We start from the raw sequence: 22,493 nt of genomic DNA on the forward strand, positions 1-22,493 counted from the left end.
GAGAAGCCGCCACCACTCATCCTTATGGCCAAGTCCCCCCGCGCCCCCTTTCCACCCTTTGGAAGTGGGGAAACTGAGGCACACCCCGGGGATGGCTCTTTGGGGGTGGGGTAGAACCCTGCTGAACCCCAATATCAGACAGCAGAGAAGCTACCGCTGTAGCCACCCTTTGCCAGTGGGGAAACTGAGGCACCCCTGTTGGGTACAGCTCTTTGGGGGTGCGATCCTGCTGAACCCCAATAACAGACAAGCGGAGAAGCCACCAGCACGGCCCCATCCCACCCTTTGGCACTGGGGAAACTGAGGCACGCCAGTGGGGGATGGCTCTTTGCGGGGGGGGTGCGATCCAGCCCAACCCCAATATCAGACAGTGGAGAAGCCACCACCATGTCCTCCCCACAGCCCTTCCGCCCTTTGGCAGTGGGGAAACTGAGGCACGGCTCTCTGGGGTGACTCTTGGCAGAGAGGGGTGCGATCCAGCTGAACCCTGGTATGAGACAGCGGTGAAGCCACCACAGCATGGGGTTGGGGGACAGACAAGGACATGGGGTGCAAACACAAACGAGGGGTTTAATCGTAGCACTGGGGGGGGGTGGGGGGCTTCCCCCCCGCCCCCCGGCCATCTCCACTCCTGCACCGAGCAGCACCGGCCTCTGCACCATCCCATGCTCAACCTGGGGGGGAGGGGACAGGACAAGAGTGGGTTTGGTGACAGTCCCCTCCTCACCCCCCCCACGCCCCCCACCACCACCGGGGGGGACCCCGGCGTCCGGGCCGTACCGTGGGCGCTCCGCCGTGCCACCAGGATCATGGCGATGCCGAGCAGCGCCAGGAGGATGCCCAGAGCCATGGCGGCGCCGCACAGCGCCGTCTCCAGCGCCTCGGAGGGGACGGGGTTTTGGGGTACTGGGGGGAGGACACCAAGGCGGGGGGTCACCACCAGCCCCGCTGTCCCCAGCGTCCCCAACCCCGTCCCCGCGCTCACCCCAGTAGGCGATGACGGAGACGTTGTCCCTTTCGCGGGTGACGATGCAGGTGTAGATGTCGCCGGCGGCGGGCGTCACCAGGAGGTAGGAGAAGCGGACGAAGGCCACGTCGTCCGTGGGGGTGTAGTGGGTGTGGGTGACCCCTTGGGTGACGGGGACATCGTTCAGCTGCCAACTGATCTCCACCGCCGGCGGGAAGATGTTCCCCACCATACACACCAGCGTGTTGGGTTCACCCAACACCAGCGGTTGCGCCGGGAAGACGTTGGGCATTGGGATACCTGCGGCGGTCGAGAAGGGACCGGGTGGGATAGAATCGATCAGGGAAGGATTTGGGTTGGGGGTGGGGGGTCCTTAAAGGCCACCCACTCTGCGTGTGGGGACATCTTCGACCTGATCGGGGCGCTCAGAGCCCCGTCCAACCCGGCCTTGGACTCTTCCAGGGATGGGGTATCTCCAACCTCTCCGGGCAACCTCTTCCAGTGTCTCCCCACCCTCAGCCTACAGCATTTCTCCCTTAGATCTAACTTAAATTTACCTTTTTTTAGCTTAAAACCGGTCCCCCTCGTCCTATCGCGACGGGCCCTACCAAAACCTCTGTCCTTGTAAGGACTGAAGGGCCACCACGAGGCCGGGAGCCTTCTCCTCTCCAGGCTGACCAGCCCCGGCTCTCTCAGCCTCTCCTCACACGGCGGGCGTTCCATCCCCCCCGATCACCCTCAGGACCTCCTCTGGACCCACTCCGAGACGTCCGTGTCCGTCTGGTCCTGAGGACCCCCGGCCGCAGGGCTCCGGGTGGGCCTCGCCAGAGCCGCGGAGGAGCGTCGCCCCCCTCGCCCCGCTGGCCACGCGTCTCCTGACGCAGCCCAGGACGCCGCCGGCTTCCCGGGCCGCGACCGCACGTTGCCGGCTCGCGTCCGGCTCCTCGCCCACCGCGCCCTTCCCCACGCCCCGGCCCCCGGCCGCGTTTGGGGTTGCCCCGACCCACGCGCGGGACCTCGCGCTCGGCCTGGCTCAACCTGGTTCACCTGGACCCACCCCCCCTCCGGCCTGTCCGGGTCCCGCCGGGTGTTCCCGTCCCTCCGGAGGGTATCAACCACCCCCACCCAGCTTGGGCTCATCTCCCAGCTTGCTGAGGGTGCCCTCCATCCCACCGTCTGTGTGGTTGATGAAGGTCTGGACCAGCGCTGGTCCCAGTACGGACCCCCTGAGGGACACCGCTCGCCACTGGGCCCCATCCGGACACGGCGCCGTGACCACAACCCTCTGGGTGTCACCACCCACCCGATTCCTGACCCATCCATCACCTCCATCCATCCGAGAGAGGAGGACGTTGGGGAAGGACCACGTCCAAGGGACGACGGTGGCACCCGGCGGATGGTGGCACCCGGCGGACGGTGGCACCCGGCGGACGGTGGCACCCGGCGGACGGTGGCACCCGGCAGCCAGGGACGGGGGCCGCGACGTCCAACATGTCACCTACCCTTCAACTCCGCCAGCTTGCCGGTTGCCAGACTGGTGAGGCTGCGGCGCAGGTCCTGGCACAACGTGGCGTCCTGGAGGAGCTGGGCGGGGGTCTCCACGGCGGGGGGCCACGGCGGGAGGTCGGGCAGACGCGGGGTCCAGCAGGAGCCGGGGAAATTGAACCAGAAGAGCTGGTCGGCGTCGAAGACCAGCGCCAGCCCCAGCGAGGGCATGTCCGGCTGGCAGAAGAGCACCTCGGCCAGGACGTGCGCCGGCGGCTCTGCAGGCAGGGCAGGGCGTGGGCAGGGGCGCGGGCAGGAGGGCGCCCGGCACCGCCACGGCAGCTCCGCACGTGAACACGCTCGGTGCAGGGACGCGCACACTCACGCTGCAAAGGCACCCGCCCTGCGCGCACAGACGTCGCGTGCGCACACGCATTGCACGCGCACGGCGCTGGCACACACTGCGGGCACGCGCGCAGACTGCAAGGGCACACACACCCTGCGCGCGCGCGCACGCACTGCACGTGCGCGCACGCGGCGCTTGCACAGGCTGCACGTGCACACAAATGGTGCAAGGGCACGCTCTGCACACACGCTCGCTGTATTTGCACACACACGGTGCTTGCACGCACTGCACGTGCACACAAACTGTGCAAGGACATGCTCTGCACACACGCTCGCTGTATTTGCACACACACGGTGCTTGCACGCACTGCACGTGCACACAAACTGTGCAAGGGCACGCTCTGCACACACGCTCGCTGTATTTGCACACACACGGTGCTTGCACGCACTGCACGTGCACACAAACTGTGCAAGGGCATGCTCTGCACACACGCTCACTGTATTTGCACACACACGGTGCTTGCACGCACTGCGCATGCACACAAACTGTGCAAGGGCATGCTCTGCACACACGCTCGCTGTATTTGCACACACACGGTGCTTGCACGCACTGCACGTGCACGCAAACTGTGCAAGGACAGGCTCTGCACACACACGCACTGCATTTGCACACACACATGGTGCTTGCACGCACTGCACGTGCACACAAACTGTGCAAGGGCATGCTCTGCACACACGCTCACTGTATTTGCACACACACGGTGCTTGCACGCACTGCACGTGCACACAAACTGTGCAAGGGCATGCTCTGCACACACGTTCACTGTATTTGCACACACACGGTGCTTGCACGCACTGCACGTGCACGCAAACTGTGCAAGGGCATGCTCTGCACACACACGCACTGCATTTGCACACACACACGGTGCTTGCACGCACTGCACGTGCACACAAACTGTGCAAGGGCATGCTCTGCACACACGCTCACTGTATTTGCACACACACGGTGCTTGCACGCACTGCACGTGCACACAAACTGTGCAAGGGCATGCTCTGCACACACGCTCACTGCATTTGCACACACACACGGTGCTTGCACGCACTGCACGTGCACGCAAACTGTGCAAGGGCATGCTCTGCACACACGTTCACTGTATTTGCACACACACGGTGCTTGCACGCACTGCACGTGCACACAAACTGCAAGGGCATGCTCTGCACACACGCTCGCTGTATTTGCACACACACGGTGCTTGCACGCACTGCACGTGCACACAAACTGTGCAAGGGCATGCTCTGCACACACTCACTGCATTTGCACACACACGGTGCTTGCACGCACTGCACGTGCACGCAAACTGTGCAAGGGCATGCTCTGCACACACGCTCGCTGTATTTGCACACACACGGTGCTTGCACGCACTGCACGTGCACGCAAACTGTGCAAGGGCATGCTCTGCACACACGCTCGCTGTATTTGCACACACACGGTGCTTGCACACACGGCATGTGCACACAAACTGTGCAAGGACAGGCTCTGCACGATCACTCACTGCGCGTGCACACAAACTGTGCAAGGGCACGCTCTGCACACCGGCGAGGACACGCACACCGGTGCACGTGCATTGCACGTGCACGCAGCCCCCGCGCACGTCGCCGCGCACACGCGCACACGCTGCATGCACGCACGCACCCACGTCCCCTCCGCTAGCGCACAGCCCCCCACCCCCACCCCCCCCCACCCCGGCACCCCTTCCCCTGCTCACCAGTGCACCCCCCACCCCGTGCACGACCCCTTGCACCGGCGCACGCCCCCCGCCCTCGCACCCACCGCCCCACGCACGCTCCCTCGCGCTCGTGCGCCCACCTGCGCGCCCCCCACCCTCGCCCCCACCCCACGCCCAGCAGTGCCACCACGCCGCGACCCCCTACCGCTGGTGACAGCGGCGGCCAGGGCCACCCAGAGCAGCCCGGCCGCCAGCGCCCCGCTCCCGCCCGCAGCGCCCATCGCTCCGGCAGCCGGCACCCGGTGGGTGCTGCCGGTTGCCGGCACCGCGGCCTGGCCGTGGAGCCAATGGCCGGGCCCCGCTGCCTCCCGTCACCCGTTGCTGGGGAGCAGGACCTCGCGCGGCGGCTGGGTGCTGGTGACAGAGCGGACCCAGGACTCTGGGCGTGGGGCAGGGTGCTCCCCGCCGTGGGACCCATCTTGGGGACCCCCCTCACCCCCCACCCCGGCTCGCGGCCCTCCCGGCGCGGCGGTTGCAATCGCTCGCGTTCGCTTGCGTGGTGACGCCGCGGTGCAATTAATGACCGGTTTTTATTAATTAAGGGACACCCCGAGCCGGGTCGTGTGTGTGTGTGTGTGTCCCCTCCCCCCCCACAGCGGGTGTTGCTGCTGCAGGGGGTTATGGGGGACAGGCGGAGGTGGGGACGTGGCGGTGACGGCGCACCCCGCAACGTCTCGCAGCCCTCCGCTGCGTGCGCTGCATCCACTGCGCGCACTGCACCCGCTGCAGCACCCAGGGCACCCCATCGCTGCGTGCAGTGCACCCAGGGCACCCCCATTCCGGTGCACTGCACCCCGTGCAGCACCCTGCACCCCATCGCTGCGTGCAGTGCACCCAGGGCACCCCCATTCCAGTGCACTGCACCCGCTGCAGCACCCAGGGCACCCCATCGCTGCGTGCAGTGCACCCAGGGCACCCCCATTCCAGTGCACTGCACCCCGTGCAGCACCCAGGGCACCCCATCCCTGCATGCAGTGCACACAGGGCACCCCCATTCCGGTGCACTGCACCCGCTGCAGCACCCAGGGCACCCCATCGCTGCGTGCAGTGCACACAGGGCACCCCCATTCCGGTGCACTGCACCCGCTGCAGCACCCAGGGCACCCCATCGCTGCGTGCAGTGCACCCAGGGCACCCCCATTCCGGTGCACTGCACCCCGTGCAGCACCCTGCACCCCATCCCTGCGTGCAGTGCACCCAGGGCACCCCCATTCCGGTGCACTGCACCCGCTGCAGCACCCAGGGCACCCCATCGCTGCGTGCAGTGCACCCCCATTCCAGTGCACTGCACGCCGTGCAGCACCCTGCACCCCATCCCTGTGTGCAGTGCACCCAGGGCACCCCCATTCCGGTGCACTGCACCCCGTGCAGCACCCAGGGCACCCCATCGCTGCGTGCAGTGCACCCAGGGCACCCCCATTCCAGTGCACTGCACGCCGTGCAGCACCCAGGGCACCCCATCCCTGTGTGCAGTGCACCCAGGGCACCCCCATTCCAGTGCACTGCACCCGCTGCAGCACCCTGCACCCCATCGCTGCGTGCAGTGCACCCAGGGCACCCCCATTCTGGTGCACTGCACCCGCTGCAGCACCCAGGGCACCCCATCGCTGCGTGCAGTGCACCCAGGGCACCCCCATTCTGGTGCACTGCACCCCGTGCAGCACCCAGGGCACCCCATCGCTGCGTGCAGTGCACCCAGGGCACCCCCATTCTGGTGCACTGCACCCCGTGCAGCACCCTGCACCCCATCCCTGCGTGCAGTGCACCCAGGGCACCCCCATTCCAGTGCACTGCACCCCGTGCAGCACCCTGCACCCCATCCCTGCGTGCAGTGCACCCAGGGCACCCCCATTCCAGTGCACTGCACCCGCTGCAGCACCCAGGGCACCCCATCGCTGCGTGCAGTGCACCCAGGGCACCCCCATTCCAGTGCACTGCACGCCGTGCAGCACCCTGCACCCCATCCCTGTGTGCAGTGCACCCAGGGCACCCCCATTCCAGTGCACTGCAATCAGTGCAGCACCCTGCACCCCATCCCTGCGTGCAGTGCACACAGGGCACCCCCATTCCAGTGCACTGCACCCGCTGCAGCACCCAGGGCACCCCATCCCTGCGTGCAGTGCACCCAGGGCACCCCCATTCCGGTGCACTGCACCCGCTGCAGCACCCAGGGCACCCCATCGCTGCGTGCAGTGCACCCAGGGCACCCCCATTCCGGTGCACTGCACCCGCTGCAGCACCCAGGGCACCCCATCCCTGCGTGCAGTGCACACAGGGCACCCCCATTCCGGTGCACTGCACCCCGTGCAGCACCCTGCACCCCATCGCTGCGTGCAGTGCACCCAGGGCACCCCCATTCCGGTGCACTGCACCCCGTGCAGCACCCTGCACCCCATCGCTGCGTGCAGTGCACCCAGGGCACCCCCATTCCATGGGTTGCACCCACTGCAACACCCTGCACCCCCATTCCTGTGTACACTGCACCCAGGGCACCCCCATTCCAGTGCACTGCACCCACCGTGATACTGTGCACCCCATCGCTGCATGCGCTGCACCCACTGCAACACCGTGCACCTTATTTCTGTGTGCAACGCACCCAGTGCACCTCTATTTCTGTGCACTGCACCTGCTGCAACACCGTGCACCCCACTGCTGCCTGCAATGCACCCAGCGCACCCCCATTCCCGCATGCAATGCACCCTGTGTGCCACCGTGCACCCCATCGCTGCGTGCACTGCACCCAGGGCACCCTTATTCCCATGCACTGCACCCAGTGCAACACCCTGCACCCCATTTCTGTGTGCAACGCACCCAGTGCAACACCGTGCACCCCACTGCTGCGTGCACTGCACCCAGTGCCACACGGTGCACCCCGCTTCTGTGTGCAATGCACCCAGTGCACCCCGGGAGCGTGCACTGCACCCACTGCAGCACCCTGCACCCACTGCAAGCCCTGCACCCGCCACGACGTTGCGCACCCCCCGAGTGGGTGCAAGGCCCTGCTGCAATCCCGGGCCTACCCGTGGGTGCTCCCCCTCCCCCCCCCCCCCCCAACACCTCCCGCCATACCTGACACCCCCACGGATGCCACCGGCGCACCCCTGCAACGCCGTGGGCCCCCCCGTGGGTGCACCCTTGCAACGTCCCGCACCCACTACACTGCCACGGACCCCCGTGGGTGCACCCCCGCCCCACCGCTGCAGCGGGCCCGCAGCGCGCATGCGCACACACCCCCCCCCCGGGGCCGGCACTAGGACCCCGCGGAGCCGCGTAGGGGGGGGGAGGGGGGCATGAATGGGGATGTGGGAGCCGCGGGGGCGCCACGTGACGGCGGGGAGCCAATCGGGGCGCGGGTGACGTAGCGCGTGGCTCCCTTTTCTGCCCTGGGATGTTTTTTTTTATCTTTTTTGCCCCTAAATCAGGGGGTTTTGCGTCGGGCGGCGGGGGGGGGCGCGGAGCGGGGGCGGATGAAGCGGAAGAGGGGACGGGGGTCGCGGCCCCGCGTGGGGGCGGCTCAGGTGAGTGACGGGGGGGGGGGCGGCCTCGCCCTTCCCCCCCCACAAGGGAGCGGGGTGGGGGGAGGTCACGTGGTGGCTCCGAGCTGTCCGTCGGGGCGGTCCCGCCCCCGCGGCGTGGCGGCGGCCAATGGGCGGCGAGGACGGCGGTGACGGGCAGGTGGGGCGGGGGGGCGGGGCGCCTTTGTGCGCGGCGGCGGGGGCGGCGGTTTGGGGTGAAAAGCGCCATGTTTGGGTGTTCGAGCGGGGGCGGCGGCGGGCAGGGCCCCAAGTGCTGTGTCACGGTGGCGGCTGGGGGGTGGGGGAGAAGAGCAGGAACCCACCCGTGTCCTGCGAGCCCGTGGAGGGGGTGATGCCGGGATCCCCTTCTGTGGGTGGGGGGCGATGGGGGGTCGTTAGGGCTTCCCGTGGGGCGCCCACGGTCGCGGCGGGCGGCGTGGGGGCGAGCACCCCCCCACACACATGTACCCTTTCACGGTCGGCGTGGGGGTCCCGGGGCCGCCGTGGGCTCCCCACGGGGTGAGGTGGGGGGGGGTGCACCCGCGGATCGGGCCCCACCCGGGGCTGGCGGCCGCAGCGGCGGCGTGTTCGTGGGGGTTGGCGGATCCCCCGCGTAGTGGGTGGGGGGCCTGGCCCGGTCCGGTGTCCGTGGGGACCGGCTGGTAGCCGCGGCTGGGGGGGGGTAAGGCGAGGCGCGGCTCCGCTGCCCACCCGCGCCCTGAGGCCCGTGGGACCCCCGCGAGGGGGGTGAGAGCGGGCGAGGGGAATCCCACCGTTGCCCGGCGGCCCCAGGGCTGGCGGGGAAGGCGGCGCGGCCGCCCGGGAGCTCCGGGCTCATTGTCCAGCCGCCGCCGCGGCCGCCGCACAAGATGGCGCCTCCCGGCCCCTTCTTCCCCCCTTCACCCCCTTCCTGAGCCCCGCCGCGGGGAGCGCCACAACAACCGCCAACGGCCGGTTCCGCCCGCTGGTCCCGCCCCCTCACGTGACCCGCCGGCCAATCACCTCGCAACGAATGGCAGCGCCGGCCAATAAGGGCCGAAGCCGCCGGGTCCCTGGGATGAGGCGCCGGGCGGAAGGGCGGGAGGGGAGGGGAGCAGTGCAGATGAGTGGCGCGTCGCGCCGCCAATGCGAGAGGCGGTGCGGGCGTGCCTCCGCCCAATGAGGCCGCGGCGGGGCGGGGAGGGGCGGGTGGGTGATGTCAGCGGCGCCGCCGTCCAATGAGGGGTCGGCTGGTGTCTATATAAGGGCGGCCGGGGGCAGGCCGAGAGGCGCCATTTCGCTGGGACGAAGGACGGAGCGGGTCGGGCCCGGTGAGCGCGGGGGGCGGCCCCAAACCGGATCCATCCTCCGCCGGGCGGCCCAGCCCCCGCCTCCGCGCTCCCGGAGGGCTCGCCGGACCCTCCCCGGCCTCCGTAGCGACCCCTGCCTGCGGCCAGCGGCGAGGGGGCCCGCCTTCCCCCCACCCCGCTCCAGCCCTCCTCCCCTCAGGGAGCCAAGATGGAGCCCGGCCGGTGATTTCCCCGGTGCAATCCGCTGTCATCCGCCTCCCGGACCGCCGCGGCCCGCCTGATCCCCGGCCTCCGCGGACGTAACCGGCTCTCAGCGACGCGGCGAGGCCTGTATTGACCGGATCGCGCAAGATTTTGGGGCCCAGCGGGGGCTCCGAAGAGGGGGACACCCCCCCCCCCCTTTTCCCCCAACGTACCCCCCGCCCTCCAACTCCCCGCCGCCATTTTCTCCGCGCCCGTTCATGTGAAGGCCGGTGGATGGTCCCGCTCCGCCGCCGCTCGCCGCCGCGCCCGGCCGGAGGAGCCGCCGCCGCCTGAGGCCCGCCCCGCCCGGCCGCGCCCTGCCCGGGGGAGGGGAGGGGGCGCCTGGCTCGTCCCCCCTCCCCGTTGCTCGGTGATGCGCTGACGGGGGGGGGCCCCCGCCGGGCCGGTACCGCCGAACCGATCGCCGGGCAAAGTGGGGGGGTCGTCGGAGGAGACGGCGGCGGCGGGAGGAGGAGGAGAAGGTGAAGAAGGACGGCCGGGACCGCGGGCCGGGCACGCAGCCGCCGGCATGTTGCAGAATGTGAATCCCCAGAGCAAGTAGGTACCGGCGCCGAGTGGTGGTGGTGGTGGGGGGTGTTGTATGTTGGGGGTGTTGTTGTCGCGCGTGGGTTGTGCCCGTGACACGGTCCGTGGTGGCGCGGCGGGAGCGTGGTGTTAGCCGGTGTTGCGGGGTCGGGCTCTACCCCCGGTCGCTCCCTCTCCGGTGACCGACGGACAGACGGACGATGGGAGCAGCCGCTTCCCGCCCACGCCCGTGGGGCTGGGGTCTCACCCCTCGCCCCGTCCCGCCGTGTCACGGGGGGACACCCCATCCCCCTTCCTAGCGCCGTCCTTGGGATTCCAGCCGTGCCCTTGGCAGCCCCGGGGAAAGGTCCTGCTGCGCCAAGCGCCGACACCCGGGCGAGGCCAGTGGGTGCTGGGTGACACACGCAGGCCCGTGGGTGACAGTCACCCGTGGGTCAGGTCAGGGCAAGGCTTTGGGTGTGGGAGAGGTTCGGGGGCTTGGCCGGGAGCTGCCGTGCCGAAGGAGCCGGGGCCGGTGGTAGACGCTGCCCCCACGCTCTGGAAACCTCCGAGCCTTTGCGTCGGTGTCCCGGGGGTCCCCGGTGCTGCTGCGGCGTCTTCTGGTTTGCCTTGTAGCAAAATTTGCCTCTTTTGTGGCTATTTCCGTGCCATTCTACTGCTTCTCAGCTGACGTGCCGTAAAATGCCGGTCGTTGCCATAAAACGCTGATTTTTGTCCTTAAATTGGCGCGAGAGTTGGTTGCGAGCGTGACGCGGTCACGGCTGCGCCACCTCCCTGGGACTGTGGGTCCCCCGAGCCCTGGCCCATCCCCACGGATGGTTTCGGGTCCCTGCGCCCGAGATGGCATCGAGCCGCCCGCGATCTTGGCCCCGGCGTTGACGTAAGGGTCCAACCGGACCGCGGAGCGTCGCCGCCACCGCCACCAAACCCCACCAGAGCTCCCCGCCGGGGCCTCGGAGAGCGGGGTGACGCTGTCAGCGTCACCGTCGCCTTGACACGCAGCGGCACCGCCACCGTCACCTCCGCGCGCGGCACCGCGCGCCGGCTCTTTGTTCGAGGGCGAGCCTGGACCCGCGCCAACCTCTCGGCTCCGGCTGCGCCGGCGCGGACGGCTCATCCCGGCACCGCCGGCGGAACCGGGCGCCAGCCTGGGTGCAATTAACGGGTGCAGCTGGAGTTCACGGCTAAATCCCACCCCGCTCCGAGGGGGGGGACGCGCCACGGGAGCTGGCCGGCGTCCCGGGGAATCGGATCGTCTCCTCCTGCCGCGCCGTAACCGAGCGCGGCAACCTTTTTGCCCTTAATTGCGGCTTCTGGAGCAGTCGGCTCTTTTTGAGGGTTTCTTCTGGGAACCCCGCAAATCCAATCCTGGTTTTCTTTTTTTGTTTGTTTGTTTGATCGGTTTTTCCTGTTTTTTTGGCCAAGGCGGTGGCGCGGCACCCCGGCGCGGAGCTGCCCCGCTAACCCTGTCTCTGCTCCCCTTTTCAGGATTCTGGGGGAGGGCAATGCCGGGCTCATGGGCCTGGCGACAGAATCGACCCCCGGCAAGCGGATCCGCAAACCCTCGCTCCTCTACGAGGGCTTCGAGAGCCCCACCATGGCGTCGGTGCCGGCCCTGCAGTCCCCCCAGGTGAACCCACCTCCGCCGGAGGTTTCCAACCCCAAGAAGCCGGGTCGGGTCACAAACCAGCTGCAGTATCTGCACAAAGTGGTGATGAAGGCTCTGTGGAAGCACCAGTTTGCTTGGCCCTTTCGCCAACCCGTCGACGCTGTCAAGCTGGGCCTGCCGGTAACGAGCCTCGCGGGCGGGTGTGGGAGAAATTACGGCGCCCGCGACGTGCGCGTGTGTGCCTGTGCGTGTCTCCCCTCGCCCCCCCACGCCGGCGCGTGCAGGCAGGGGGTGTTAGGCAGACGTATCGCTAAATTTTGAGCTGCCTGACCCCGGACGTGGTGTATCATGTGTCGTATCCGCCCCCCCGTCCCCAGCCTGAGAGTGCCAGGGCCGGCGCCGTCCCCCTCCCGGGGGCTCCGCCACAGAGATGCAGCTGCAGGTGCCTGGGCTGTGCTGTCCTCGCCCTCTCCCGGGGGCGAAACCCGTACCGGCCCCCCAGCCCCTTGTAGGCGTCCGGGCTGGTCCTGGGGACGTCCTCAGAGCAGCTGCCACCCCCCCTCCTTGTCCCAATGTCCCCTACAAAGGTATGGATGAGGTGACGCAGCCGCTCTAGAGGTAACCCGGACGCTTCCCCACCTAATCTCTTGTGCCCTGAATGCGTTTTGCAGATTCCCATCCATGAATTTGTAGAAGACATCCTGTGACCCCAATATTAAACGCCAGCCCCCCCGTGCACCTGTGGCGCCCAAGGAGTTAAAGCCCGGAGGTAATTTCCACGTAGGTTTTGCTCTTAAATTTAGCGTTAGCTTCCCCCGAGCCCCGTCCCACACCTCTCGTGCGGGACGCGTCCTCCAGACGCCGGGATCCAGCCATCCCCGCTAGCGTAGGCTCCCCGCCAGGCACCTAGGGACCCCCGAGCCCCCGTTGGGCGTCGGGACGGTGGCACTCTTGGGTGGGGACCAGGTCCGGAGGCGTTTTGAACCCCGATGCACCCCCTGCCTGCACTTGGGTGACGAGTGAGAGCTGGTGTGTGAGCGGGCGGCTGGTCGCGTGCGTCCCCCACCCCACCCCGCGTGCGTGGCGGCCGTTAACGCGAGCTTCGCGCCGGTCCTGGCTCCGACGTGGACGAGCCGGCGCTGGTGCCGGGCGACGCGGCGGGCGGGGAGGCTGGGCGCGGCGGGGGGGACGCGGCGCGGTCACCGGCGCGCTCCTGACCGCCGATCCCGTGTCCGTTGTCGGGCAGGATTACCACAAGATCATCAAGCAGCCCATGGACATGGGGACAATCAAGCGACGCTTGGAGAACAACTATTACTGGGGGGCTGCGGAGTGCATGCAGGACTTCAACACCATGTTCACCAACTGCTACATCTACAACAAGGTGAGAACCGCCCCGTGCCGCCGCCCCGTGCCGCCGCCGAGTCCCGTTGGCCCCATCCCGGCGGGCTCCTGACGCTGCCGCCGGCTCTCTCTGCAGCCAACGGATGACATTGTGCTGATGGCCCAAACCCTGGAGAAGATCTTCCTGCAGAAGGTGGCTCAGATGCCACCAGAAGAGCAGGAGATCGTGGTGCCGGTGGCCAAGAACAGCCATAAGAAGGGAGCGTCGCGGGCAGCAGGTAACGGTCACGCCACGTGGGGTGGGACCCCGGGGTGGGAGCGGGGTTGGGTGGGGGCTCCCCGAGGCCTGGCACCCAGCGTCTCGCGTCCCGGGGGCGGCAGCGGCGCTAACGGGGCGGCGGGGGATGCTTCTTGTCTCGGCCCAGCGCTCCTGGCGGGACTCACGGCTGCTCAGCAAGTGCCGGCTGTCTCTTCGGTGTCCCACACCACGGTCTACACCCCAAGCCCCGACATCCCCACCACCATAGTCAACATTCCCCACCCATCCGTGATCTCGGCTCCGCTCCTCAAGTCGCTGCACTCCACCGCCCCGGCCGTCCTGGCTGCGCCCGCTCCCACCCAGCCCGTGGCCAAGGTAGGAGGGGGGCAGGCCGTGGCTGTGGGGCGGGCTCCGTGGGGCCGGTTCTGCCCCCGCAGCCTCACGCCAAGGTTCTTTTCCCTTTTTTTTTTTTAAATTTTTTTTTTTACTTCTTATGGCAGAAAAAGGGTGTGAAGCGGAAAGCGGACACCACCACCCCCACCACCACGGCCATCATCGCCACCAGCGGGGAGTCCTCGCCCTCCGCCACGCTGCTGGAGGCCAAGGCGGCCAAGATCCCCGCGCGACGGGAGAGCGGCCGCCCCATCAAACCCCCCAAGAAAGATTTACCGGATTCGCAGCAGCACCAGACGTCCAAGAAGGGCAAATTGTCGGAGCAGCTCAAGTACTGCAACGGGATCCTCAAGGAGCTGCTCTCCAAGAAGCACGCGGCCTATGCCTGGCCCTTCTACAAGCCTGTCGACGCCTCGGCCTTGGGGCTTCACGACTACCACGAGATCATCAAGCACCCCATGGACCTCAGCACCATTAAGGTGGTGCCTTGAGTCATTTTGGGGGGGGGGGGGTTCTGTGGCTTTTTTTGCCCCCCCCTGCTGTGGGGACCTGGGAGTTCCCGCTCACTGGGGTTTTTTTGCCTCCCCGCAGCGGAAGATGGAGAACCGGGATTACCACGACGCGCAAGAATTCGCCGCCGACGTCCGGTTAATGTTCTCCAACTGTTACAAGTACAACCCGCCCGACCACGACGTGGTGGCCATGGCCCGCAAGCTGCAGGTGAGCGGCTGGGGGGGTGGCGGGTGTGTCCCGGCCCCGCCCACCCGCGCCCCGCCCACCCGCCGCCCTCACCCCGTTGCCTTCGCAGGACGTCTTCGAGTTCAGCTACGCCAAGATGCCGGACGAGCCGCAGGACGCCAGCCCGCCCTCGGTGTCGGCCCCGCTTACCGGCGCCCTCTCCAAATCCTCCTCCGAGGAATCTTCCAGCGACGAGGATGAGGACGATGAGGACGACGAAGACGACGACGAGGACGAAAGCAGCAGCGAGAGCTCGTCCGAGAGCGAGGAGAGCTCCGACTCGGAGGAGGAACGCGCCAACCGCCTGGCCGAGCTGCAGGAGCAGGTGAGGGCCGGAGAAGGGTCCGTGCCGCCTCCCGGGCCCGCTCCCCATGTCCGCCTCACCCCCTGTCTCCCCCCACAGCTGCGGGCCGTGCACGAGCAGCTGGCTGCCCTCTCACAGGGCCCCGTTTCCAAACCCAAAAAGAAGCGGGAAAAGAAGAAAAAGAAGAAATCGGAGAAGCACAAAGGCCGGGGAGGCGACGAGGAGACGCGGGCGCGCCAGGCCCAGCTCCGTAAAGCCAAGAAAGCCGGAGGAGGCGGCAGCGGCGGGACCGGCGGAGGCGGCGGCTCCAAGTGAGCGGGGGGCGCTGGTGGGCACTGGGGTGTGCTGGGAGGGGGGGGGCGCGGGGCAGCGACCGTGATGACGCTTTCCCCGGCAGAGCGACCGTGGCGAGAACCCGATGGAAACAAGCCAAACCGTGTCTGAACGCTGCCGGCCCCGGCGAGGCGGGCGTTCGGGGTGGAGGAGAGGGCGCGGGTTTTCGCGGCGGCCCTTGAACGGCGTCTCCCAACAGGAACTCGAAGAAAGCGGCGAAAGCCGCGTTACCGCCGCCGGCGGCGCTTTACGATTCGGAGGAAGAGGAGGAGAGCAAACCCATGACCTACGATGAGAAACGCCAGCTCAGCTTGGACATCAACAAGCTGCCGGGCGAAAAGCTGGGCCGGGTGGTGCACATCATCCAGTCGCGGGAGCCCTCCTTGCGCGACTCCAACCCCGAGGAGATCGAGATCGATTTCGAGACCCTCAAGCCCTCGACGCTGCGAGAGCTGGAGCGCTACGTCCTCTCCTGCCTGCGGAAGAAACCCCGTAAGCCCTACAGCGAAAGTAAGCGCCCGCGGCGTGACGCCGGGAGGGTTTGGGGAAGGGGAGGGGGGAGGCGAACCCCAACCGAGCGTCTCCCCGCAGCCATGAAGAAACCGGTGGGGAAAACGAAAGAGGAGTTGGCGCTGGAGAAGAAGCGGGAGCTGGAGAAGCGGCTGCAGGACGTCAGCGGCCAACTCAACTCCACCAAGAAGCCCCCAAAGAAGGGTGAGGGCGCCGGAACGACGCGCCGGTTGCGCGGCGCGTTCCCGGTCCTTCGCCGCCTCGGCGCGGCTGAATCTCACCCCGTTTTGTAGGATTTATTTTTTGGTATATATATATTTTTATTTTTTTTTTTTAACAGCCAGCGAAAAACCGGAATCGGCTCAGCAAGTGGCCGTATCCCGGCTGAGCGCCTCCAGTTCCAGTTCGGATTCCAGCAGTTCCAGTTCCAGCTCCTCCTCCTCGGACACCAGCGATTCGGATTCGGGGTAGAGGGACGGGAACCCCACGGCGGCTGCCGGCGGCGCGGCCGGGTGGAGGGTTAGGTGTTGAGGAAGGGGGGGGGTGGGGGAGGTGCGTGGGGGGAGGGGGAGGTGATGGCGTGGGGGAAAAGGGGGAGGGGGGCGGCAGGTTCGGAAGAGGCTCTGCGGGACCGGACCCAGGTGAACCGGACTGAGGGGGGGGGGCCTCCACCCGCAGGAGCCCCCCCCACCCCCCTGCCCGAGCCCCCACGGCCTCTCGGGGCGCAGGGGTGGAGGGGGGAACCCCGGAGTTTACAAGGCCTGAGGTGTGGCCAGGCCTCCCCCCTCCCCTCCCCCCCCCCCCAGCAGGTTTTACTGTTTGTTCTTTTAGGGGTTTGGGGTTTTTTTTTTTTCCTGACTTGGATTTTTTTCCAAAGGGGGAAAGTTTGGGGTTTTTAAGAAAAAAAAAAAAAAAATTTTGAAAAAAAAAACAAAACAAAACAAAACCCAAAAGAAAAAAAAAGGTGGGGGTGGGATTTAAAAAAAGTCTTTTAAAAAGAAGGAAAAAAAAAAAAAAAAAGCCCCGGGGGGGGGGCGGCGTGTGGAGAGGCCCGAGTCTGCGTGGGGGTGGTCGGCCCTTCCCCCCACCCCCTCCCGGGGAGCCGCCGCCCCTCCCCCCCCCGTCTGTGGAGGATTTTTAATTTATTTGCGCCGCGTCCTGCTGGGGGGGGGGGGGGGAGGGGGAGGGGGATGCGCCTTGTACAGACACCCCCCACCCCCCACCCCGGCAGTGGGGGCAGGGCAGCATGTTCCCGCGCGGGGAGGGGGGGGAGGGAGGGGCCGCCTGTTTTTTACGTTGACTGTATAATTTTTTTCTACTTGTTTTTTCTTTTTGTTTTGGGGTTGGTTTGTTTTTTTTCCCCCACCCCCCTCCCCACCCCCCACCTTTTCCCCCCTCTCAGAGCCGTGTTTTCATCTTATCGTATGTTTCGAACCTTTCGATTCTTTAACATGTAAATAAAGAAAATATTATTCCGAGTTGAGCCGGGCTGACGCGTCACCCCGGGGCACCCGCGTCACCCCCCTGCGTCCTGCGGGCGCGTCCCTGTCCCTACAGCTTGGGGTGGCCCCGGCAGGGTGTGGGACCATCACCCGGACCCCTCCCACTGCTCCGCCCGGGTGGGGATGGGTCCCCGCGTCCCCCCTCTTCTGCCGTGGGACGAGCTTGGCCGTGGTCCCTGCCGCCACTCGGCTAATTCGGATGTGGCGTGGGGACGTTGGCCCCAGCCTGACCCTCCATCCGCCCCCTCCTCCTCCCACAGCAGAGACCCCCCCGGAGGGATCCCCAAGCATGAAACACCCCAAAAACCTGTTTCTTGGCATCTCTTTATCAGGCAGGGGGCCCCCGCCCAGCTGGGGCGAGGACCCCGAGGCAGCCGCAGGCAGGGCTGGCAGCGGCGGGTAGGACGGGGGGAGCCGGCAGCGGGGCGAGGCGCCGATCGGGAAGGACGGAGGGTGATGGAGCGGATCTGCAGGGACTGGAGTTTCATCAGGAGCTCTGGGGGTGGGGGGGGGAAGGTGAGAAATGAGCGTTGAGGGGGGCTGGGGGCTGCTCTGGCCAGGGTCTGGGGGGAGAGGGCCGTTACCTGCAGGCTGGGGAGTGAGGTGCCCTGAAACACAGAGACACGAGGTCGGCGGCGGAGCAGGGGCAGCTCCCGTGGGGCAGAACCGCAGCCCCACCCACAGGACACGCCCCAAACCCCGGCAGCCCCCTCCCAGTGCCCCACCACTCACCTTCTTGCGCATATAGAGGAAGAGCCCCAGTGCCAGGAAGATGAGCCCCAGCACGAAGCCCCCCACGCCCGTGAGCATCTTGCTCCTGGCGGCGTCCGACTGCATCTCTGCGGGGACGAGAGCGGGGTCAGGGCTGGGGGGCCACGCGTCCCCCTCCCCACCTAGATCAGGGGCCTTGGGACTCCACCCCAGGGGGCCGGGCGGGGCAGGGCCTTACCCCACTGCTGGGTGATGGGGTGCTGCAGGCTGACGTGCTCCACCTGGCACCTGTAGCTGTCCCCGCGCTGCGGGGTGGTTTCCAGCATCACCAGCACCTGGTAGGTCCAGTCTCCGTTCTGGATCACCTCCGTGGACACCACGCGCTCCACCTCCTCCTGCCCGTTCTTGAACCACTTCACCTCAATCTCCGCGGGGTAGAACCCCGTCACGTAGCAAACCAGCCTGTTGGTCTCGGGCAGGGAGCTCGACTGCATGGGGGTGACCCTCACCTTGGGCTGAACTGCGGGGGAGGGGAGAGACAGAGCTGGGAAGGGGCTTGGGGAGCACAGGGGCTGCCCGGCCCTGCCCCTGCGGTCCCCATGCAGGACGCGCCCAGGAGGGTGCAAGGGACTCGCGTCCTCATGGAGGGGCGCAGGGGCTTTGCTCGGGGCCGCCGGGGCCCTGCCCAAGCACGGCACGGACGCGCTCTCCCCTCCTGCGAGCCGGGGGCTTGGCTTGTGCCCGTCCCCCGGAGCAGTGTTCGGATGCGCACTCACCACGCCTCTCCACGGTGAAAGGGGCACACACCCCGTAGTTGTGGCGGCAGACTGTGTCCAGCGAAGCCCGGGTCCGCTCCAGTATGTCCGGCTGGCTGTTCCAGCGTCTGACAGAAGACTCGCCCGCGGGGCTGTCAGCCACATATTGCCCCACAACGCTGTCGAAGTGAGTGATCTGCTGCCGGTTGTAGATGTACTTGGTCAGAAGCCTCACCTGCTCGGTGCCGTTGAGGTACTGACACTCGAATTCAAACACATACTGGAAGAACCCTGTTGGTGCAGGGAGGCAGGTCAGAGTGGCCGGCTCCCCCTCCCCAGGCGCTCTCAGCACCCCATGGGGGCAGGGCCGGCACCGTGAAGCCCCCTCCCAGCCTCCCCCACAGCTGCGATAGGCAGAGTGATCCAGGCCCTGTGAGGACTGGTTTCTCAGCCGGGGGACTCGGAAGAGCCGAGGGGAGTCAGGAGGACGGCACGGGGCAGGAGGGGACGTGAGCAGGGGTGGATGCAGGGACGGAGCCCCAGGGAAGGGAGGGGGCAGGAGGGAGCCAGGGCAGAACTGAGCCAAGACGCCATTCCTGGGGTCCAGCAACAGCGGGGAGCACCTCCCCCAGTCTCTTTGGGACCTGGGTCCCACCCGGAGCACACTGCTCCCAGGCCTGCAGAGGACAGCAGACAGGACAAGGGTGGTCCCAGTGGCCCCCCTGGGATACTCCCCCCCACCCATGCCACCATCGACAACCAGCACCTCCCAGGGCACGTGTGGGACCCATCCCCGCCGACGCCCTCCCCACGCTGACAGCCTGAGCTCACCAGAGGTCTCCTTTCCACCAGCCGGGTGGGCTCCCAGCACCACCAGTGCCACCAGCACGGCCCCAGCTCCCAGGACACGACCACCCTCCATCGCTGCTCACAGCACAGGCGGCAAACGTGCGGGGACCCCCGAGCGAGCCGGGCTCTGCCAGTTCAGGGTATCACCCGGTCCTGCCCAGTGCCGGGACGGGGAGTCCCAGCAAGGACCAGTGAGCGGCGAGCCAGGGCAGCATCACCTGTCACCAGGCAGAGCCGGGCCCCGCAGGGCTCCCTCTGACACTTGTCCCGCGCTGGAGCGCTGAGCCCAGGGAGGGGGCTGCCGGCCCCAGCCAGCGCCGGGGCTCCCCGGCCTCGGCAGCCCCCACCCCCGCCCTCCCCAGAGCCCTCTCCAGGGGTGTGAGCGGCCCCAGTTCAACAGAGACCCCTGCGGGACCCTGCCTGGGCGTCCGCCTGTCTGTCTGCCCTGCAGGGTGCTCTGTGCCGCTGCCCTGCCTGGGAACAGCCGGGTCAGCGTCAGGGCTCCCTCCTATTGGCTGGGCACCCTGGGGGAGCCCTGTCCCCCGGGCACAGGGCCGCCAGCACACAGCTCCCCAGCCCGAGAGCCGCGCCTGCCCCTCGCCTGGTCCCGCTCTCGCTGCCCGGTGCCAGCAGAGGCCATGGCCGGAGGACGGGGCATCCCGCTGGCGCTGCTGGCTGTGCTGACCCTGCAGGGCGCGGGGGCTGTGAAAGGTGCGTGAGGGCTCCGGGGCGTGGGGTGGTGGGTCTGGGGGCAGAGGTGGGGCATGGGGGGCTCTGGACCCGTCGGGGTGCGGGATGGTGTAAGGGCCGGCGCAGCGCCCTGGGCACGGGGAGCTCCGTGCCTCCAACACAGGTAACCCCGGGGTGGGGATGGGCCCCACGGGCACCCCAGGAGGCCAGGGCAGGCTGCGGAGGAGGGGGTCCGCGACGCGCCTTCCCTGCCCTCCTACCCCCGAGTGCCCCAGCTCCACGGGTCGGGTCCCTGCAGCACCCACTGCTCCCGGGCGGCCCTTGGCAGTGGCTGTACCCAACGCCCTGGCCCAGGCGGGGTCATTGTATGGGGCACGGCCGCCAGTGCCCGAGTCCTTTGGCCCTGAGAGTGCCCCCCCACCCCGCAACACCTCTGGGGACAGGCCCCTGTGGTCCCCGCAGCCTGTCGCTGGCCCCGGCCACAGGTGGTGAGCAAGGGAAACCTCCTGATGGCATGGAGGTGCTGGAGTTGGGGGCTGGGGGCACAGCGGGCGCCTGACCGCTCCCCTTCCTGGGGTGTCAGCGTCTGCCCAGCCCTGCGGGACCCTTGGAGAAGGGAGAGGCTCAGGGTGGGCTCTTCTCCCAGTCAGGGCCGCCCTGCACCCACGCAGCGTCCCCAGGGGGACCCCTGGGGAGATGTGGGGAGCCCTGTGCTGGTGGGAAGGGCACTGACCCTAAGGGCTCTCCCTTCCCAGTGGGGAACGTGATGATCCAGGCTGAATTCAACCAGCGGGATGAGAGGGTGAAGCAGGAGAGCGACCAGTTCGTATTTGACTTTGATGGGGACGAGATGTTCCACGTGGACCTGCAGAAGAAAGAGACCATCTGGCACCTGCCCGAGCTGGGGACCTTCACTGGCTTCGAGGTGCAGGGAGCGCTGCAGAACTTGGCTACGGGCAAACACAACTTGGAGTTCGCCATACAAAATTTCAACCACTCACAGGCAACCATCGGTAACAACCCGGCCACGGCACGGCCGCTGCCTTCCCCCCTGGGGACCCTGCTGAGGCCGTCGCTCCCACACCCTGCGGCCCAGCCGGCAGCGGGTGTGCAGCGCCCTGCTCCCCTCGAGCATGTGGGGGCCCGGGCGCAGCTCCAACCTGGGCTGCGGGGGTCTCGTGGGTTGGGCAGTGAGGCACAATGGGGCCTTTTCTAACCAGCCCTGTGCTTTGTGTGGCCTGGCTGACCCCGGGCTCTAGGGCAGAACTAACTCCCCCCTCCTTCACATTGTCCCCAGCGCCACCTGAGGTGATGGTATTCCCCAAACGTCGAGTGGAGCTGGAGGACCCCAACCTCCTGATCTGCTACGTGGACAAGTTCTGGCCACCCGTGATCTCCATCACGTGGCTGAAGAACGGGCAGGAGGTGAAGGACGGCGTCGTTGAGTCCGTGTTCTACCGAGGGCAGGACCAGACCTTCCGCAAGTTCTCCTACCTGCCCTTCGTCCCCATCCGGGGGGATTTCTACGACTGCCGCGTGCAGCATGAGGGGCTGCCCGCCGCCCTCCTGAAGCACTGGGGTGAGGAGGGGGGCTGGGCCGGGGCCCGGACACCTGGGTCCCTTCCCCTTGCAGGCGGTGGGGGTGGGCTCAGCACCCCGTCCTCACCCACCCTCACCCCTCTGCAGAGCCTCGGGTGTCCCTCCCCGCTTCCGAGAGCACCGAGACCCTGGTGTGCGCCCTGGGCCTGGCCGTGGGCATCGTCGGCATCATCGTGGGCACCATCCTCATCATCAAGGCCATGAAGATGAACAGCGCCCGCAACCAGCGGGGCCTCTTGTGAGGGGGCAGAGCTCAGGCTGCCCTCACAGACCTCCCCCCCCAGCCCTCACCGTCACATCCCAGCTCCGTCCCCATGGCCAAGCCCCGTGTCCCGCCATGACAACCTGCTCCATGACTGGTGGCTCAATCACAAGCTGCAACCCCTACCCCCCCATGCCCCACCTCCCAGCCCTGCACCGCACATCCCTGCCCCGAGCCCCACTCCCAGCCCCACTCCATCCCACAGGTGCCATCTTGCCTGGCCCCATGGGCACCCCACTGTCCGGGGCTCTGGGGTGCTTCCGAGCAGCAGTAAAGGTGGGTGGGGACGGCTTGGCACCACTGAAGCTGTTTGTCACCGGTTCATCTGCACCCTGCTCACCCCGGTGGTGCAGTGAGGTGGGGAACGGGGCGACTCGGGGGGGCGCTGTGGGGCTGGCAGGACTGTGGGAGGGGTTTGGGGGAGGGAACAGCAGCAGGAGAGGCCGGGGCAGGACGCC

The 22,493-nt window shown here is 67.5% G+C and overlaps 4 protein-coding genes across 11 annotated transcripts; 2 read left to right on the top strand and 2 right to left on the bottom strand.

Moving 5' to 3' along the window:
• Positions 1–550: 550 nt before the first annotated feature.
• Positions 551–7,809, bottom strand: LOC135317568 (class II histocompatibility antigen, M alpha chain). Of its 2 annotated transcripts, none has more exons than XM_064473851.1 (5): positions 7,654–7,809; positions 2,470–2,730; positions 986–1,267; positions 781–906; positions 551–674 (listed from the first exon to the last, which is right to left on the bottom strand). In XM_064473851.1, the coding sequence occupies exons 2-5, from the start codon at positions 2,681–2,683 to the stop codon at positions 670–672; spliced, it is 627 nt and encodes a 208-aa protein (XP_064329921.1). In that variant the 5' UTR covers positions 2,684–2,730; positions 7,654–7,809; the 3' UTR covers positions 551–669. The 2 variants fall into 2 exon arrangements, with proteins under 2 accessions (XP_064329921.1, XP_064329920.1); XM_064473850.1 differs by lacking the exon at positions 7,654–7,809 and adding an exon at positions 4,730–4,868.
• A 1,517-nt stretch (positions 7,810–9,326) lies between these two features.
• On the top strand, positions 9,327–17,145 carry BRD2 (bromodomain containing 2). 7 transcript variants are annotated; one of them, XM_064473871.1, is made up of 12 exons: positions 9,327–10,189; positions 11,666–12,014; positions 13,033–13,170; positions 13,267–13,408; positions 13,556–13,764; positions 13,890–14,261; positions 14,374–14,502; positions 14,591–14,845; positions 14,924–15,135; positions 15,357–15,649; positions 15,749–15,871; positions 16,008–17,145. In XM_064473871.1, exons 1-12 carry the CDS (start codon positions 10,161–10,163, stop codon positions 16,136–16,138), a joined length of 2,382 nt encoding a protein of 793 aa, XP_064329941.1. In that variant the 5' UTR covers positions 9,327–10,160; the 3' UTR covers positions 16,139–17,145. The 7 variants fall into 7 exon arrangements, with proteins under 7 accessions (XP_064329941.1, XP_064329942.1, XP_064329940.1 ...); XM_064473872.1 differs by having other exon boundaries at positions 9,329–10,189; positions 14,963–15,135; positions 15,357–15,667; XM_064473870.1 differs by having other exon boundaries at positions 9,332–10,189; positions 15,357–15,667.
• Positions 17,146–17,474: 329 nt separating this feature from the next.
• LOC135317578 (class II histocompatibility antigen, B-L beta chain-like) lies at positions 17,475–19,701 on the bottom strand. The gene is made up of 6 exons (XM_064473892.1): positions 19,467–19,701; positions 18,657–18,926; positions 18,119–18,400; positions 17,902–18,008; positions 17,754–17,777; positions 17,475–17,665 (listed from the first exon to the last, which is right to left on the bottom strand). The coding sequence occupies exons 1-6, from the start codon at positions 19,555–19,557 to the stop codon at positions 17,657–17,659; spliced, it is 783 nt and encodes a 260-aa protein (XP_064329962.1). The 5' UTR covers positions 19,558–19,701; the 3' UTR covers positions 17,475–17,656.
• A 225-nt stretch (positions 19,702–19,926) lies between these two features.
• LOC135317580 (RLA class II histocompatibility antigen, DP alpha-1 chain-like) lies at positions 19,927–22,311 on the top strand. The gene is made up of 4 exons (XM_064473894.1): positions 19,927–20,195; positions 20,930–21,187; positions 21,472–21,753; positions 21,861–22,311. The coding sequence occupies exons 1-4, from the start codon at positions 20,123–20,125 to the stop codon at positions 22,013–22,015; spliced, it is 768 nt and encodes a 255-aa protein (XP_064329964.1). The 5' UTR covers positions 19,927–20,122; the 3' UTR covers positions 22,016–22,311.
• Positions 22,312–22,493: the final 182 nt, after the last annotated feature.

This window comes from Phalacrocorax carbo, chromosome 26, assembly GCF_963921805.1.
Source record: "Phalacrocorax carbo chromosome 26, bPhaCar2.1, whole genome shotgun sequence".
Taxonomy (NCBI): domain Eukaryota; kingdom Metazoa; phylum Chordata; class Aves; order Suliformes; family Phalacrocoracidae; genus Phalacrocorax; species Phalacrocorax carbo.

What these genes read in the sequence shown, in the direction of transcription:
- LOC135317580 (XM_064473894.1), top strand. Translation starts at nt 20,123, where the DNA reads ATGGCCGGAGGACGGGGCATCCCGCTGGCGCTGCTGGCTGTGCTGACC. An exon ending in GGGCGCGGGGGCTGTGAAAG is followed by an intron (nt 20,196 to 20,929) that starts GTGCGTGAGGGC and finishes CTCCCTTCCCAG; the next exon opens with TGGGGAACGTGATGATCCAG. An exon ending in CGCCCTCCTGAAGCACTGGG is followed by an intron (nt 21,754 to 21,860) that starts GTGAGGAGGGGG and finishes ACCCCTCTGCAG; the next exon opens with AGCCTCGGGTGTCCCTCCCC.
- LOC135317578 (XM_064473892.1), bottom strand. Translation starts at nt 19,557, where the DNA reads ATGGAGGGTGGTCGTGTCCTGGGAGCTGGGGCCGTGCTGGTGGCACTG. An exon ending in TGGTGGAAAGGAGACCTCTG is followed by an intron (nt 18,927 to 19,466) that starts GTGAGCTCAGGC and finishes CTGCACCAACAG; the next exon opens with GGTTCTTCCAGTATGTGTTT. An exon ending in CCCCATCACCCAGCAGTGGG is followed by an intron (nt 18,009 to 18,118) that starts GTAAGGCCCTGC and finishes TCGTCCCCGCAG; the next exon opens with AGATGCAGTCGGACGCCGCC.
- LOC135317568 (XM_064473850.1), bottom strand. Translation starts at nt 4,805, where the DNA reads ATGGGCGCTGCGGGCGGGAGCGGGGCGCTGGCGGCCGGGCTGCTCTGG. An exon ending in GGCCGCCGCTGTCACCAGCG is followed by an intron (nt 2,731 to 4,729) that starts GTAGGGGGTCGC and finishes CCCTGCCTGCAG; the next exon opens with AGCCGCCGGCGCACGTCCTG. An exon ending in CTCCGTCATCGCCTACTGGG is followed by an intron (nt 907 to 985) that starts GTGAGCGCGGGG and finishes TCCTCCCCCCAG; the next exon opens with TACCCCAAAACCCCGTCCCC.
- BRD2 (XM_064473870.1), top strand. Translation starts at nt 10,161, where the DNA reads ATGTTGCAGAATGTGAATCCCCAGAGCAA. An exon ending in CCATGGCCCGCAAGCTGCAG is followed by an intron (nt 14,503 to 14,590) that starts GTGAGCGGCTGG and finishes TTGCCTTCGCAG; the next exon opens with GACGTCTTCGAGTTCAGCTA. An exon ending in TGGCCGAGCTGCAGGAGCAG is followed by an intron (nt 14,846 to 14,923) that starts GTGAGGGCCGGA and finishes CTCCCCCCACAG; the next exon opens with CTGCGGGCCGTGCACGAGCA.